We start from the raw sequence: 15,491 nt of genomic DNA, 5'->3' as shown, positions 1-15,491 counted from the left end.
AATTTTTTTTTTTTTTCAGATCTAGATCCCTGCCATGGTTTTCACAGAGGTTGTAGCAAAGCAGCTTGGCCACCTAACAGGATCAATCCCTGGCCTGCCTTCCTTCTCCCTGAAGGCCTGCGCGGGTTCTGGCCCAGGCCCGGGCACCACCAGCGCTGAGGCGGGAGCGGCTGGGGGCGCCCTGGGCAAGGCAAGATCCTTGGAAACTGCTGGAAGCAGACTGAGGGAGCTCTCCTCGGGCCACCACAGCCCACCAAGGCCACCTGCACCACGGCCGTACCCCCGGCAGCTCCGAACCCCTGCCCCGCCCAGCCCAGCCGGCACCACCGCCCTCCTCCTCCGCCCCTCAGCGCCTCCCCAGCCCCCCGCGCGCCGCAGCAGCAGCTGGCGCGGCCGCTCCCCATTGGCTGCGGCGCTGCCCGGGCGCCGGCGCGGCCAATGCGCGGCGGCCACGGCGGGGCGCGTGGCGCGGGCGGGGCGGGGCACGCAGGCCGTGGCGGCGGCGGCAGCCGAGGGAGCGGGGCAGACATGGGGGTGCGCGGCGCGGGCCGGCTGTGGTGGGGTAGGAGCCGTGAGGGCCCGGGGCGCGGTCTGAGGGGGCAGCGGGACACGGCGGAACGCGACTTTCTCTTCCCCGACTTTGCGGGCCCTGTCGCGGCGGGAGGGAGCGGGGCCGGGGGCCGTGCGGCCGCTCTGCGAGGCAGCAGGCGGAGCGAAGAGCCTCCTGCAAGGAGGTTTTAGCCAGGTGGGGATCGGCCTCTTTTTCCAGGCAGCTTGCAGTAGGACTAGAGGATATAGACTTAAGCTGCCCCAGGGGAGGTTTAGACTGGACATTAGAACGGATTTTCTCACACACAGGGTGAGTAGCTAACAGAATGGCCTGCCCGGGGTGATGGTGGAGTCACCGTCCCTGAAAGTGTTTAAGGAAGGACTGGACACTCAGTGCCATGGTCTATTTGACGTAGGGGTGATCGGTCGTGGGCTCAGATCTCAGAGGGCTTCCCCAACCCCACTGATTCTGGGGGGCAGCGCTCGCAGTCGCGATCTGGCTGTGGCTGATCTGTGCCGCGGGGCCGGGGGTTGCTCCATGGGTTAGCGAAGCACATGCGGAGAGAAAAAAAAAAAAGGCAAATGAGGGTTATCTCTCAGCCTAATCAAAGACCTTCTTTGATTTGAGTGATTTAAGTAAGCGGCGGTGTCGTGCGTGCCTGGCTGCCCTGCCTGGCGATCTGGTGCTTTGGGGGCAGCAAGAGAGCAATGAGCGAGGCAAACGGAGGAAGCCGAGGGGGGCTGGTGTTCCCCATCCCCTGGCCTTCGGGCCCTTCGATGGGAATGCCGAAGGAGCCGGGAGCTCTGCCCCAGGCTGTGCTCGCCGAGCGCACGTGTACAGGGGGGATGTGTGGGCCTCGGCGCACCGAGCTCTGCTGCAGGAGAGGGTAACTGTAGGAGGAAGTTCACAGAATCGTTACCATCCCATGACAAAAGCCTTTTTTTAAATAGATCTACGGACTTGCAACTTTGCGATTCAATTAGGACTTGTAATACCAACATGGTATTAAATAATAAATCAATAAATAATAAACCAGCCTTAGCTGGTTTATTGATGCTTCTGTGTGATTTGTTTACATTAGAAAACAGCTTTGGAAATCAGCTTATTTCTTTTTTCCTTAATAACAAGAACAGATTTGCATTTATCTGGCTTGATGCTTGTAGGAAAATTATTTTTGTTGAAGTTGAATTAAAGCTTGAATGTTTCACTGTAGAAAGGAAAGTTATGCCACTGGTTCATGACTCATAGTTTAACAAAATGGAGTGATGGGGGACTAGGTGAATTTTACCATGTAGTTTCTTTTGTGAGTTCTCTTTAGCAGGTGTATTTTCATAAACTAGAACTTCTCTCTTTCAAGGGACAGAAGTGGCTGAGTGTATTCTGTCTTCTAAATGTATTCTGCCAGAGATCACCCAAAAGGTGAAGTGAGAATATGTTGATTTCAATTTAATGGTCTCATTCTGTCAAGAAGAAGTTTTTCTTGAGCCTGACTGTAACATTCAAGGAGCTTTTTCCATCCTTTTTTTTCTTACTCTACCCCAGCAACAGCAGCTGCTACTGTAGGTCACCGTAACATGCTGTGACAGCCACAAATCGCCTTGGAAGTCAGTTGATCAATGCTGACGAAGTGCTGCTTGTGTATGGGTGTACTGAAGAGACAGAGCAAATCTAACACATACATCTGGTGGTGGAAACTGATTTTGTTCACCCCAGAAGAGTTGGATCCTCGTGCTAGAAGAAGCCATTAGGATGGGGTAGTGGTGCAGTGGAGAGGGCACTGGTTTATAGTATGGCAATTCAGTCCTGATCTCTGCTTGAGTAACCTGGAAGATGTTACTTCTGTCAGCTTCTCTCTCTTGCAGAACAGGGGTAATGAAACTGGCTTTTATTGCGTGGGACTGGTAAAGTGTAGGTGATGCTGTGCAGTCTGTATACCATGTGCTATAGAGTTCTGCATCACTGACCTGTTTTTCTCTCATGTTGAGTCTTGAGAGAGAATATGCAGCTTCCCATTCAGGTTGTTAACCACTTGCAGCAAAGCTTTTTTATGTCTGGTTCCAACTTGGGTGTCTGAGCTCCTACTCGCTCCAGTCTTTAGTGGATTAAGAAAAGTCTTTTGTTGGATGGATTTTGTTACAGAGATGCTTGTCATCTCTCAGTCTCCTTGACTGGGTAGAAGGAGGGATTATGAAGTTTTATGTGCAAAGTCTCAAGCAATAAGTTCCAGAAATTATCAGAAGAACAAAGCCATAAGAGAAAGCAATTTCTTATCTTTCAATGTTATTTTTTTAGCATTCTCAGGATGCTTGAGTTGTTAACCAGAGAGATTTAGCTGTTGTTTTCCAATCTGTTCCTAAAGACATAAATCAATGGTAGACTAGGATCCTCACTAGCAAGAATGATGCACTACCAGTGCCTCAAGTGCTGGTCCTAAAATCAGTGTAACTGTGCCAAGCCTAGTTGGGACAGTCCTGTGTGATGTGGTGCCATAACAGATGTGTTTGAGTGCCTGCTGTGCAAGAGGTGTGAACAATTGGCTTAGGAGTTTCTGCAAGAACTGAAAGAAAACATAGCTGATGGTGGGGATCTCTGCAGAAATCCTGGTGGTTTGGTACCAGCAGGAGTTGGGGTAGGAGCTTGGACACAAGTCTCTCTGCAGAGCCAGAGCAGGAGTGGTGTAACTCCAGCTAGCTTTAGGCACAGACCCTATTTTATGTCCTCCTATGAATCATGTTTTAAACGAGGAGGGAGAGCATATATCTTGCCTTAACTTCCTTTTTGATCTGGTCTAACTGGAATCCCTTCCCACCACTGCTGATTTGTGAAGAGTGGGGAGAAGATTTAGCCATGGCAACAGGAGAGTCACAAATGTTCAACAGGACTGCTGATGTCTCTGCTTTTCGTTGTAGGCACAGTAAGCTGCACTTTGTTCCTGGCAGTTAACAGTTTGTATTCAGCCAGTGATGATGTGATAGAGCTCACACCAACTAACTTCAACAAGGAGGTCATTCAGAGCGACAGCCTGTGGCTCGTGGAGTTCTATGCCCCATGGTAAGAACTGCAGCTGGTTACTTGCTTACTCTTATGACAGAGGAGCAGCATGGGAATCTACTGCTGATCAGCTCAAGGTTTCATTTAGTAGTTGGCGCCACAGTTGTCAGTTTGATGGCCTCATGAGTAGCAAAATAGCTGTACTTGGGATTCCTGCTTTAAATAGGGTAGCAAAACCTATGCCATTTTTCAACTTGTTTTTACTTTTTGTTAAATTAGTATTAAAAATGAATGATTAAAGTACAGTAGATAGGTGAGAAAGTCCCTCACATCTGTGTTTGAGTCTAATTCTAATGTGAAATTACAGATCTAAATTCACACTTAACATTTCCAATTTCCATTTAAAAATACTGGCTTTGTGCATCTTAATTTAGTGTCCCTCTTTGTCTACTGTTCTCTTCAGGTCCAGAGTCTATTCCACTTGAATTCTGGTGGTATATATATTCCATCTTTGTACAAATCCTCTGTGATATTGCCATCTGAAGCTCCACATTCTGGAGAAAGTGGCCTTTTATTGCAACAGCTTGACTCTGTCTGGACTGAGGGTTCTAGGGAAAGTCTTGCTGTACCTCTTCTAGTGTTGCTGCAGTCTATATATAATGTGGAGGTTTTTCTTCAGATACCTGAGTGATGGTATGATCCTGTGGCCCAGGCTCCTTTCCTCTTCATGAGTAAATACTCAGTCTCCTACAGTTTGCTCTAAGTGACTGTGAAATAGTTGTCAGAGCTGAATGACATTTACAGTTTTTTGTTGTTTTTGTTTTTCTAAAAAGGTGTGGTCATTGTCAAAGGCTAACCCCTGAGTGGAAGAAAGCAGCAACAGCTTTAAAAGTAAGTTTAGCCTTTCAAATGTGTTTGTGGAAGTGGATTGAAGAGTTTGGCTGTTTTGGCATCTGAACTGGAATATGGAGGGGTTTGGTCCTTACAACCATTATCACTTTAATCATACTTGTCTAGCCAGAAAAGTGTTATTCAGGCACTTGAAAACTCATGATTTTTGTTTTGTTTGGTTTGTTGTATCTTTTTTAAAGGAAGCCATTGAATTGTAGAGGAAGAAAGTTCTGTCCCTGTGAATTCCCATTACTATTCTCTAGGACTGAAAACAGCTTTGTAAGCCATTGGTGTTGACTGTTTTTTTAATTACAGAAGAATTAGACATGTTGTCTAATTGTTGTTCATAGCTGAACTCTTGCCTATGTAAAAGATATTCTCCTTAAAAAGCCAAACAAAAAAACCCAACTAAATAATAGCCCAAACAATTTAAAGTTTATTTTTTCATACTGAAGAAAGAAGTGGACATTTATAATGTTCTGTAGTTTAATGCTTTGGGGTATTTTACTGTTCTGTTGCAGTCCTAGTAACTGCCCCTCTCTCTTCCCCCCTTCCCTTGTGCTCCCAGCAGAGAGTATAAAAGGTGCTAAATTGCTGTAGAAGTCTTGGGTGTCATATTTTGTTTTGTTTCTGCAGGGAGTAGTGAAAGTGGGTGCAGTAGATGCAGATAAACATCAGTCCTTGGGTGGACAGTATGGAGTCAGAGGGTTTCCAACTATCAAGATATTTGGAGCCAACAAAAACAAAGCAGAGGATTATCAGGGTAAATGTGATGAAATTTTAGATGTTGCATGCTCAAAAACTTCCCTGAATGCAGTAATCATGGTAGCTGTTAATGCTGTATTGTGTGGTTTTTCCTTCCTGTCTAGTGCTTGTAGTAACCAAGAGACAGATGAGTGGGAGTGGTTTGACCAAATTGTGTGTGTCTTAGCATTGTCTAACAGTCCCACCTGCAGTTCATAGTTGTTGAAGCTTGATAGGGAGTTTCAAGGAATCATTCCTTTCTTCCTTTCTTTATTTGGAGCTTGCCATAGAGTCACTCCTCATCAGAAAAGCCATGTAATGAAAAGATCTAGTGAAGTCAGTCTTGCTGCTTGTGTTTAAGTCAGATGTCCCACCACTAGTACTATCACTCATAGCCACAGTCCTGCTTTGCCTGAAAGATCATTAGGGTGAGGGAGGATTAAGTTTGTAATTGTTAGGAGCATACCTTAAACTGGCATTTTGATGGTTTGATCACTTACTTTGCTGCACTGCAGGTGGCAGGACAAGTGATGCTATTGTCGATGCTGCTCTAAGTGCTCTTCGGTCCCTGGTGAAAGAACGCCTTAGTGGCAGAAGTGGAGGATACAGTTCTGGAAAACAGGTATTTGAGGGAATGGGTGTTTGTTTTTCAGCTGAACACTGTCTTATACAGGAGATCAAAGCTCCCAACTCAGTCACAGAATTGGAAGGTATGTCTGGAGTTTTATCTAGTCCAGGTGCCCTGCCCAGTGCGGGACCAGCTGGAGCAGATTGCTCAGGGCTGTGCCCCTTAAAGTTGTATCTCCAAGATCTGAGACTCCAAATAGACTGCATTCTCCGTGCAACCTGGTCCAGTGTTTGACTGTGTTCACAGTAGAAATCTTTCCTCTTATGATTTTATAACCTAAAACATAGAATGGTGCTTCTTGTGTTTCTACTTTATCCCTTTTGTCTCTTGTTGCAGTGAAGAGCCTGCCTTTGTTTTCTTTACTCTCCTGCACCCTCACATCACATGTCAGATGCTCAAAGCCCTTAATCAGCTCTGACCATTGGCTAGACTTGCTCCAGTGTATGTATGCCTGTCCTATGGAGGAGCCTAGAACTAGACCCAGCACTCCAGGTGTTTCACATTGTGCTGAGCAGAAGAAAAGATTGTCTCCTCAGACCTTCTGGCAAGTCTCTGCCTAGTGCAGCTCAGGAGGCTGTTGACCACCTTTGCCACAGGACTGCAGAGCTGCCTCATGTTCAGCTTGTCCACCAGGACACTCATGTTCCTCTTTGAACAATTGCTTTCTAGCTAGTCAGTTCTGAGCATATACTGGTGTATGGGGCTGTTACTCTCCAGGTGCATCTGCCCTTGAACTTTGGGGTTCATGTTAGCCCCACTCTCCAGGTAGTTCAGGTACCATTTGCCTAGTCCTAATTTAAATTAGACAGATTCAGTTTTCTTAACTTGATAGTGTTTTTCTGTAGTTGGCTCGCTGGATTTCTCCCTGAAGGTAAATTGAAAAGCGTCCAGCCCCAACTACTATTTCTGAGTCGTGGTGCAAGTACATTCTGACATCCTCAGGTTGGCACATAGAAGACCTGGGTGGACTGTACCCTGTAGTGTGTATCATACTCCCACATGTTTGTTTTGCCTGGAAACTAGGGCTTGGTTCCAGATGGAAGTGGGGGATGGGGAGCACTTTGTTCATGGAGAGATAGTGCAGGAAGAACTGAAAAAGTGCTCCCACGTCTTCTTGGTAGTCAGTTTGATCCGGTTTCTCTTTTTTCAAGAAAAGGTTTGTTTGCTGTGTCTTGAAAATGCTGTGGTGATTAGGCTGCGTGTACTGTCAGTTTTAAAAAGGGAGAGTTGTATGACCTAACCCTGCCTGTTTTGTATCTTGCTCAAATAAAGATCATTTGGTTCAATGTGACACACACAGGAGTTGTGTGGGAGACCAGTTTTGGTTACTTCTTACATGAGGGTCTGTTTGTTTCTTACAGAGCCGGGAGAGCAGAGGTGGAGATAAGAAGGATGTGATTGAGCTGACTGATGACAGCTTTGATAAGAATGTCATAAATAGTGACGATGTGTGGATGGTGGAGTTTTATGCCCCATGGTGTGGGCACTGCAAAAAGTAAATGAGGTTTTACTTTAAAAATTCAGTTCCTGTTAGTGCCTGTTTTGTTTAATACTCTTAATCCCCTAAAAGAGACCTTGCATCTCTAGTATACCAGAAGTGAGGTGGTTTTTTTTTGGAAGGTGATCTAACAAAAGTTTGTAGGCTTCTGCTCAGAGCCCTTTGGTGCTGCTCTGGTTGCACTCCTCCTTAGCAGTAAAATTTCCAGTTATCAGTAGAAATAAGATCTGGAAGTTATATTAAAGTTTTCATTCCTTCAGATGAAGGACGTCAGCCTTGTTTGGATAACTCTCTTAGCTGTCATTCTCAGCAAGAGACTTTTCTTCTTGAGTAAAACATACGACATAATGTTGAGGTGTCGTATACTTTTGCTCGCTCTGAGAGAGCTTAGGGCACTTGTACTCCCTGTTTTTCAGCCTGGAGCCAGAATGGGCAGCTGCTGCCACTGAGGTGAAGGAACAAACAAAAGGAAAAGTAAAGCTGGCTGCAGTAGATGCAACAGTCAATCAGGTGCTGGCAAGCCGATATGGGGTGAGTGTGCTCTGCAGAGGTTACAATTTCCTTTCCATCTCTACCAAGTCAGATTTCTCTTCAATCCTTACTGAACTCTTCCTTAATCTGCTACTACTTAAATGTTTTGTGCCAAAAATAAGTGACACATTCAATTTGTTTTCCACAAATAATTAATGAATGTCAGTAACAACATAAATAAATGGAGAAAGAGGAAAATAATTTTTCTAGATGTTGCTGAGGAGAAAGGCTATTTATTTACATAACGTCTTGTATATCTTTATCATCTGGAGTGAGAGGTCTCTTTCTTGAGACTGTAGGCTGATTGGGCATCTCTGGAACCCTTGGAGCCAGTTATCAGGGATCACTTCTACAATATCAGCTGCCCAAATCAGGTGTGTTGCTTGCCAAAAGAGAATGGATACTTTTGAATTTTTACTACAGTCCACGGAGCTTACAGTGTGCTGCAGTTTCCCTCTAAGTGCACATGGTTGACAATGTAGAGGGAACACTGAGCAATTTACTGGAAGTGTAGCAGAAGAAGGTTAAGGTCCACTTGCTGCCATGTAGACTCAGTGTTGTCCATCCCCAGACAAATCAGGAAATCAATGTTTAATAAATATCAAGGGCAAAGATTGTCCTCATGGTGCTTAAGCCTGCAGTGCTTGGTGCATCTGAATTGAGATGAAACCATTACTGGTTCATTAGGCCAAAACCCTGAAGCAGCATTTTAGTGTACATTCATCTTGTTTTGAATTGTTGCAAAGGTAGGAAGCTACAAAATTCAAATTGAGCCAGAACATGTGAGACTCGATACACAAAGATATTGAATCTCCTCCCTTGCTCTCAGTCTAGAGGACATCAGACAAGCAGATAATTTCCACCATAAATATTCAGGTTTATTTCAAGCTGATGGTTTAAATTTGTCTTGCAGATTCGTGGATTTCCCACCATTAAAATCTTCCAGAAAGGAGAAGACCCTGTTGATTATGATGGTGGGAGAACTAGATCTGATATCATTGCTCGTGCTCTGGATCTATTTTCTGATAATGCACCACCACCTGAGCTCCTGGAGGTACTTGTACATAATTTTCTCAAATTGCTTTTCCATCATACTCTCAGCAGCAGTTTTTACAGGTCTATATGAACTGTAAATACGACTGCCTAAGTGCGGTGCTTCTGCACTATTTTGCCCCAGAAAGTAAAGGATGACAAGCTTTGAATAACAAAAAGCTGAACGTTCATTTCTACTGTCAATTTATTGTTGTCTGGAAGATGATCAGAATTGATACAGTGAAGGCATTGACAGGATGGTGCTAGGGTGTCTGAATCTGCTCTTGAGGAATGAGTGAAAAAGTTCTGTGTCCCATCTCTTTTTCTTACAATAAGAGGGCAGGGCCGTGTCATTTGCAAGCTGTCTGTTAAGAGATGCATGATGAGTAGTTTTGCTTGTTGTCCAAAAGACTCCACTCTCTGTCAGGCAGCTTTTTTCAGCTTACTGTTGGTAGATTTGAAATGGTGATCACTTGTCTCCAAAGTGAGGTGCACACAAGACAGTCCATTGGGATGCAGGAAGGAAAAAAATATATCTGTACTGTTAATAAACACTGAGATATTCTTTTTATATGGTGCTTGTTTCATCTTTCTCATGCTAAATTTTTTATTTTGTATGCTTTAATATTAATATAGCAATACATGTTGATGTATGTGTATATGCATATAATTGATTTATATATATCAGAGGCTGCTTGCTTAGAAATTTATTTACTGATGGAATGCACAATCAAAGGTTGGAGACCACTGCCATAGGTCACTGGATCAATTCGTTTTTGAGACAGATCCCACAAAACCAATGTTGCTGTTACTGTTGCTTGAACATCCTCATCCACAGCAAAAGCTGCTTCTGCTGGCTCTCCTTGTGCTCACAGGCATTCACATGGGCCTGGGGGTGCTCTTTCCAGCCTTGGGCAAGAACAGTGATTTTGAGCAAGAAGTGACATCTGACTGCTTTCTGTAAGCCTTGTTTGATACTGCATAGTTTCCTGTTGCTGCAAGTCTCAGCAGAAGACTTTGTGAATTACTCTTGTACTGGGGGACCAGTGAAGTAGAAAAGACTTGTGAGCTTTTGTGTCAAGTTCTTTCAGTGCTTACTACCTTGCAGGATGGAGTTACTAGGCTGTTAGAGAGAAGTACAGTCACAACTGAAGAACCAGGTCTTACTGTCATTGAGTTTCTGCTGCTTTCTTCTAGATAATTAGTGAGGATGTTCTGAAGAGTACCTGTGACGCTCATCAGCTCTGCATCATTTCTGTCCTGCCTCATATTCTTGACACAGGTACACATACAAGCAAGCAGACTTCTGTATTAATTTGTCACTTAAAGCATGTAGCTGTGTTTTTTAACATGTCCGATTCTGTTTAACGAACAGGAGCTTCAGGGAGAAATTCTTACCTGGATGTCATGTTAAAAATGGCTGAAAAATACAAAAAGAAAATGTGGGGGTAAGTGTTCTTGTCCACTGGTTGTCTTGGAAAATATGTGAGCATTTTTGGGAGTAATGGAATAAAATTTGTATGATACCTGTTCAGCTACAAGAAAGAGTTGTTCCTTGTTCAGGGTAGCGTATCTTGGTATTTCACTAATTATTGGAGAAGGGAATGCTGTGACTTCAAAATAGCCTTTTTGTCTTAATTTTCATCCACCTCTCAAATTCTGCATTTACAAGTGATATCTAAGTATTAATAAAATTAAGCATCTTTTACTCTTGTCCTGAATACTCAAGTATTTTAGGGAGGTTTCTTCTACTGACTTTTGCTGTTTGGTGAGTGTGCCTGTTGAATTCTCAAAAAAAGTAAATTGCAGTTTATTAACATGTTTCATGCTCTCAAAGAAACAGGCCAGCAGGCTATGCCTTTACCCATCTTAGGTTCAGGTTAGGATCTCTGGGACTTCTCAGGAAAGTGAGTGCTGTTCTGTCACGCTGGCTGCTGTGAAGAGGAGCAAAATGGCATGAAAGCCTGGGGGGAAAATGCTGAGATTGGCTCATTCCAGAGGTTCCTCATGGGACTTGCTAAGATGAGAGGAACTGAGACTGAGTGTCCTTAGCTAGAAATCCTTCATAGTGATATTTGGGCAGGACTTTATAATCTTTAGGTCTGTGACTTAAATAGTTTTAAACGTTCCCTTTAATACTGGCTAAAGTGTAGCAGTGTGTTCATGTTGCTAACAGTTCTTCCCCTGCACTGTGTTCAGTGGCTGTTCTTATCCAGCTTTTGGTGGCTCTGTGGTTGGGACTGGCCTAGAGGTGCTGCTGAGAGGGGGCTTTCTTTTGTTGAAAGGTTCAAGATCAGGACTCTCCTTTTCCATGCTGACTTTGAAAGTGTCAAGGGCAATACAGAGCCCCACTTGAACTCTGCAGGGTTGCAGAATATATGATTTGAAAATTATTGTAGTGCCTATCCTCATTATTAATTTTCTATTTCATTTTTTCCTCAAGGTGGCTGTGGACAGAAGCAGGTGCTCAGTCAGATCTTGAGAGCTCTCTGGGGATTGGAGGCTTTGGGTATCCAGCAATGGCAGCTATTAATGCTCGGAAGATGAAATTTGCTCTTCTGAAAGGATCATTCAGTGAGCAAGGAATTAATGAGTTTCTCAGGTATGAAATCTTAAGTGACTTAAATCTTTCTGTATCTGAAGCTATGACTCTTTACACCACAAGCAGACTCTCCTGCATCAGACAAGACTTGTACAATTAAGAGAACTGAGATGAGAATTCAGTGGAGTAAGGGAATGGTTTCAATGGGGAGTGCAATAAAGCAATCATTACCTTTTTGTGGTGTGCAGAATTAAGGCCATTTAGACTGAGATAGGTAGTTTTAGTCCAATATTTGAAAGCAGATGTGGACTTCGATGTGGAAAAATTCTGTTTCTCTGGTAAGAAATAACTTAACAATGAATTCCATTTAATTCAAATGGTGCATTCTGACTAGTCATTAGTAATTGGAAAGTCCCCAGTTTAGGGATCATAATGGGTGCTGTTGAAGTTCTTGAGGTTGTATATTTGTTTTATATTGTTGCTATTCATTTTTCTGATTGAGTTTGGTGCTGTCTTCTCCCTCCCACCTTTCCATTCTCCTGATACTTGATAAATTGATTGGGAGAGTCGAAACAATCCATCCAAAACGTGAATAGCTCACTGCTCAACACAAGTCCCGTGAAACTGCCTGTTGTGTAGCTGGGCAAGAGCCCGTGCTGATAAGAATGGAATAGGTAAAGGAAATGGAGAGGATGACAGAGGGTGGCAGCAGCACTGAAACAGAGCAGCTAAACTTAAACTCTTACTTTAGTGTGGTCAAAGTGAAGTGGGAACTCTGCTTCCACGTAAAGTACCAGCTTCCATAAGTTATGCAAGAGCTCTTGAGACCTTACAATAGAAGTGCTGTTTCTATGTCTGTCCTTGGAGAATGGCAGAGAACAGCCAGAATTGCAAAAGCAAATGCAACAGTTTCTCTCCACCTTGCCTAAAGCTTCTCTCCACCTAAAAGATAGATTAATTGAATGCAGTTCCTGCTGGATTAATGGAATCAGTGCTATATTTGTACCTGTGAAAGTGATTAGACTTTTTTCTTAATGCCAAAAAGAGGAACATTCTTAGGGCATCAAGTTAAATTCAGGGTACAGATGCAAGAAGAGAAATACCAGGCAGTTTGTACTAATGTACGTGAAAGTGTCTACCTTTATCAGACATGGCAAATTTTCTTAGTCTACAAAGTCCATCTTAGTGAAGCCTCTCCTGGGTGAGGCTAGATGGGGCTTCCAGGACACAACAGCCAATTTAACAGCTTTAGGTAATTGGTTTGGTATTGTCTTATCATACAGCACTACTTGCTAGAATAATCTCTTCCTGACACTTCAGCTTAGCTGTGCTGCCTAGAGAAAGCAATATAATCACAGCTGCTGTGGCTGGCCATTCACTCAGCTGCTGTAGACAGCTTCTGCAACCTAATAGGCAGTCTCAGCAGTGTTGACTACAAGTAAGGAAATTGGCACTGTGAAGAGCATCAAAATTGTGAACTCCACAAATGGGGAGGAATGCTAGTTCAGTCTTATTTGCCTCTGAAAGATGCAAAGGGATTAGCTCTTCAGGATTTTAATTCTAGGCTTTTTGAGCAAGCCTAAGGAGCAAACGAAGTGGAGTGTCTCAAACGAAGCTGGTTACCTTGTACCCTTTGAAACCATTTGGAGGCTGTCTCCACTAAAGAACACTGGTGATTTCAACTAACACTTGGAAGTGACTTCCAGAACTGGAGTTATAGGCTCCTCTTGGAGTTGTCTTAAGTGATAAATTATTAAAGCGGCTGCACTTATCTGTGATTTTTACACTGCTGAAATACAAAATAGTGTATCTCAGATATGTCTTTGAATCCAGTTGTAAATTTTTAATGCTACTTTAGGGATTCTGTCATTTTCTTCTTCTTGAAGTTTTTGCATCCAGTTTAGATCTACTTAAAGAGATGAAATCTTGAACTTGTATTTCTCTTATCTGAAGCATGTTCTGTTCCAGGTGAATAGAGGTTGGAGGAATTTCTTAAAATTAACTTTTACTTGTTTTTTCTCAGGGAACTCTCTGTTGGTCGTGGTTCTACAGCACCAGTGGGTGGTGGAGCTTTCCCCAAAATTCATTCAGTTGAACCTTGGGATGGCAAAGATGGTGAGGTAAGAGGTGCTCCATTTCTGAAAGTGCTGAGGAATTGTTTCATTCAGTGACAGGATAGAGTAACTAACACCTGTCAGTGTGAAAGTTCTTGTTCTTACAAGATTGTGTTGCTGGTTTCCCATTATCTTAATCCTGCCAGCGGACCAAATGGTACATTGATCATCTGACATTGTGGACCAGATGTTCCTGCCTAACTGTTGTTATGTGATCCTGAAAGCTGGATCCCTTGAGGCAGAAATGTATTACCAGTGCTGACTAAGGGTGATGGTAGTGCATGCATTCAAGACCCCAGTGTTGTGGAAACTTGGGTTCTGCAATATGCTGACCTTGCCATCAAGGTCTTAATGCCAGAAAGCTTGTGAGGTAAAGCCTGTGTAATAAATAACATGGTGACCAAGTCTACCTTCTTAAGGTTCAACATTGATGTAAAAACCAAAGTTACTGCAGTCGTTTGATATACTTCAGATAGAAAAAAACATGGAATATGGTAGCAGTTTTGTTACATAGTTCATTTGTATAGCCTTCATCTGGAGTATTTTGAACAGTAAAAAATAATCTCCTAGTCTAAACTCTGATCACTTGTCCTGTGCTTAGTGCACTTGGGAGTTTTCTGAATGAAAGAGATGACAGGAAAGAGCTTTACTCTCATGATGAAGTAAGAATCTTTCCAACTCGGAGATCTCCTGGCATTAAGTACTTCTAAACATGTACTCAAAACCTTCCCTTTTTAACAGCTTCCAGTTGAAGATGACATTGATCTCAGTGATGTTGATCTGGATGACTTGGGTAAAGATGAGCTGTGACATCTTCAGGAAACTTCTTTTCTTGGGAGAGCCTGCGCAGCAGTTTGCAGCCTGGATCACAATCAGACAGATATTTCAGTGGCCTTTTTATGGAGAAGTAGCACATGACACACTGTGCTATTGGATGCACTGCAGCAGTGGGCTGTACGCATCTCAAGAAAACATTGCAGAAATTCTATGAATTGTCATAACCAGTAAACTTGATTGTATTCTGTGTAACAAATATTTTGAGGACAACATGGATATTTCTTTGGAACATCTTTTGTTGATAATGTGCTGTTTGAGTGTTACTGGAGGCTGTTAGTGTAACCAATTTTAACTGTAATTTTTTTCACGGAGGTGGAACCTGCTCAGCTTCTGTTTCAATTAAAGAATAAAATATTTTTGACACACAGTGTTAGTCTTGTATAGAGTAAGAAAGGTGCACATAGTACAAGCAGTCCCATTTTGGATGACTCTTGAAAGTGAACTGTAGAATAGAGAGGCTTGTGCAGAGGGGAGTCTTAAACCACCTCCTTGCTGTGAGATCTTGACAGTTTGGCCTAAAGCCTGATAAGATGGACAATCTTAGTTTAAATGCTCTTCGGTCTTCCTTTTCCTATTCCTTCTCAGGGGCTTTCTCTTTCTTTGTGCCAGAATTCATAAGATCATTAATACAATGGAAGTGGGGTTGCTGCTGCAATGAGAGATGCTGGGAGCTGTTGGTCTTTCCCCTGGATTAGCAATGAAGCTAATCTCTGTTTGAGGGCATAAGGATTTCCAGGTGCTAACAGAAAACCACCCTGGTGCTGTCTCCAGCAAATTGGGTAATATTTCTTCACTTCCCATCTGGCATTGTTTTGATCTGAAATTACTATTTCCTTTGGAAGGGGAATCAGGACTGCAAATAGGGATGTTTACTGCTGCTTTTTTAATAAAAATACTATTATTTTATTGCTCTTCATGTCTTGTATATTGGTGTCAAGTGAAGTGACCCTGATGTGATCAGCTTGTTTATAAATAAGGAATGAAAGAGTTGAAAGATTCCCCTTCTTTCAAGGAAATACATAATATGGATATTTGTCATCTGGTGTGTGTAAGAGATTGCCCGTAGCTCATCCCTGTGAAAGGCAGTGTCAGAACCACGGGCAGCCAGCAGTAACTGCTGATTCCGTGCAGGA

General features: G+C 43.2%; 1 protein-coding gene across 1 annotated transcript; it reads left to right on the top strand.

The window, feature by feature from the left end:
* Nucleotides 1–438: 438 nt before the first annotated feature.
* On the top strand, nucleotides 439–14,725 carry PDIA6 (protein disulfide isomerase family A member 6). The gene is made up of 13 exons (XM_014894982.2): nucleotides 439–562; nucleotides 3,460–3,601; nucleotides 4,375–4,432; nucleotides 5,069–5,195; nucleotides 5,692–5,798; nucleotides 7,166–7,299; nucleotides 7,719–7,833; nucleotides 8,747–8,887; nucleotides 10,063–10,147; nucleotides 10,241–10,313; nucleotides 11,309–11,467; nucleotides 13,431–13,527; nucleotides 14,263–14,725. The coding sequence occupies exons 1-13, from the start codon at nucleotides 439–441 to the stop codon at nucleotides 14,329–14,331; spliced, it is 1,431 nt and encodes a 476-aa protein (XP_014750468.2). The 3' UTR covers nucleotides 14,332–14,725.
* The last annotated feature ends 766 nt before the right edge of the window (nucleotides 14,726–15,491 follow it).

The sequence above is a fragment of the Sturnus vulgaris genome, chromosome 3, assembly GCF_052056855.1.
Source record: "Sturnus vulgaris isolate bStuVul1 chromosome 3, bStuVul1.hap1, whole genome shotgun sequence".
Lineage (NCBI taxonomy): Eukaryota > Metazoa > Chordata > Aves > Passeriformes > Sturnidae > Sturnus > Sturnus vulgaris.
Note: the sequence above shows the minus strand (reverse complement) of the source record. Positions and strands in the feature narration are given on the sequence as shown.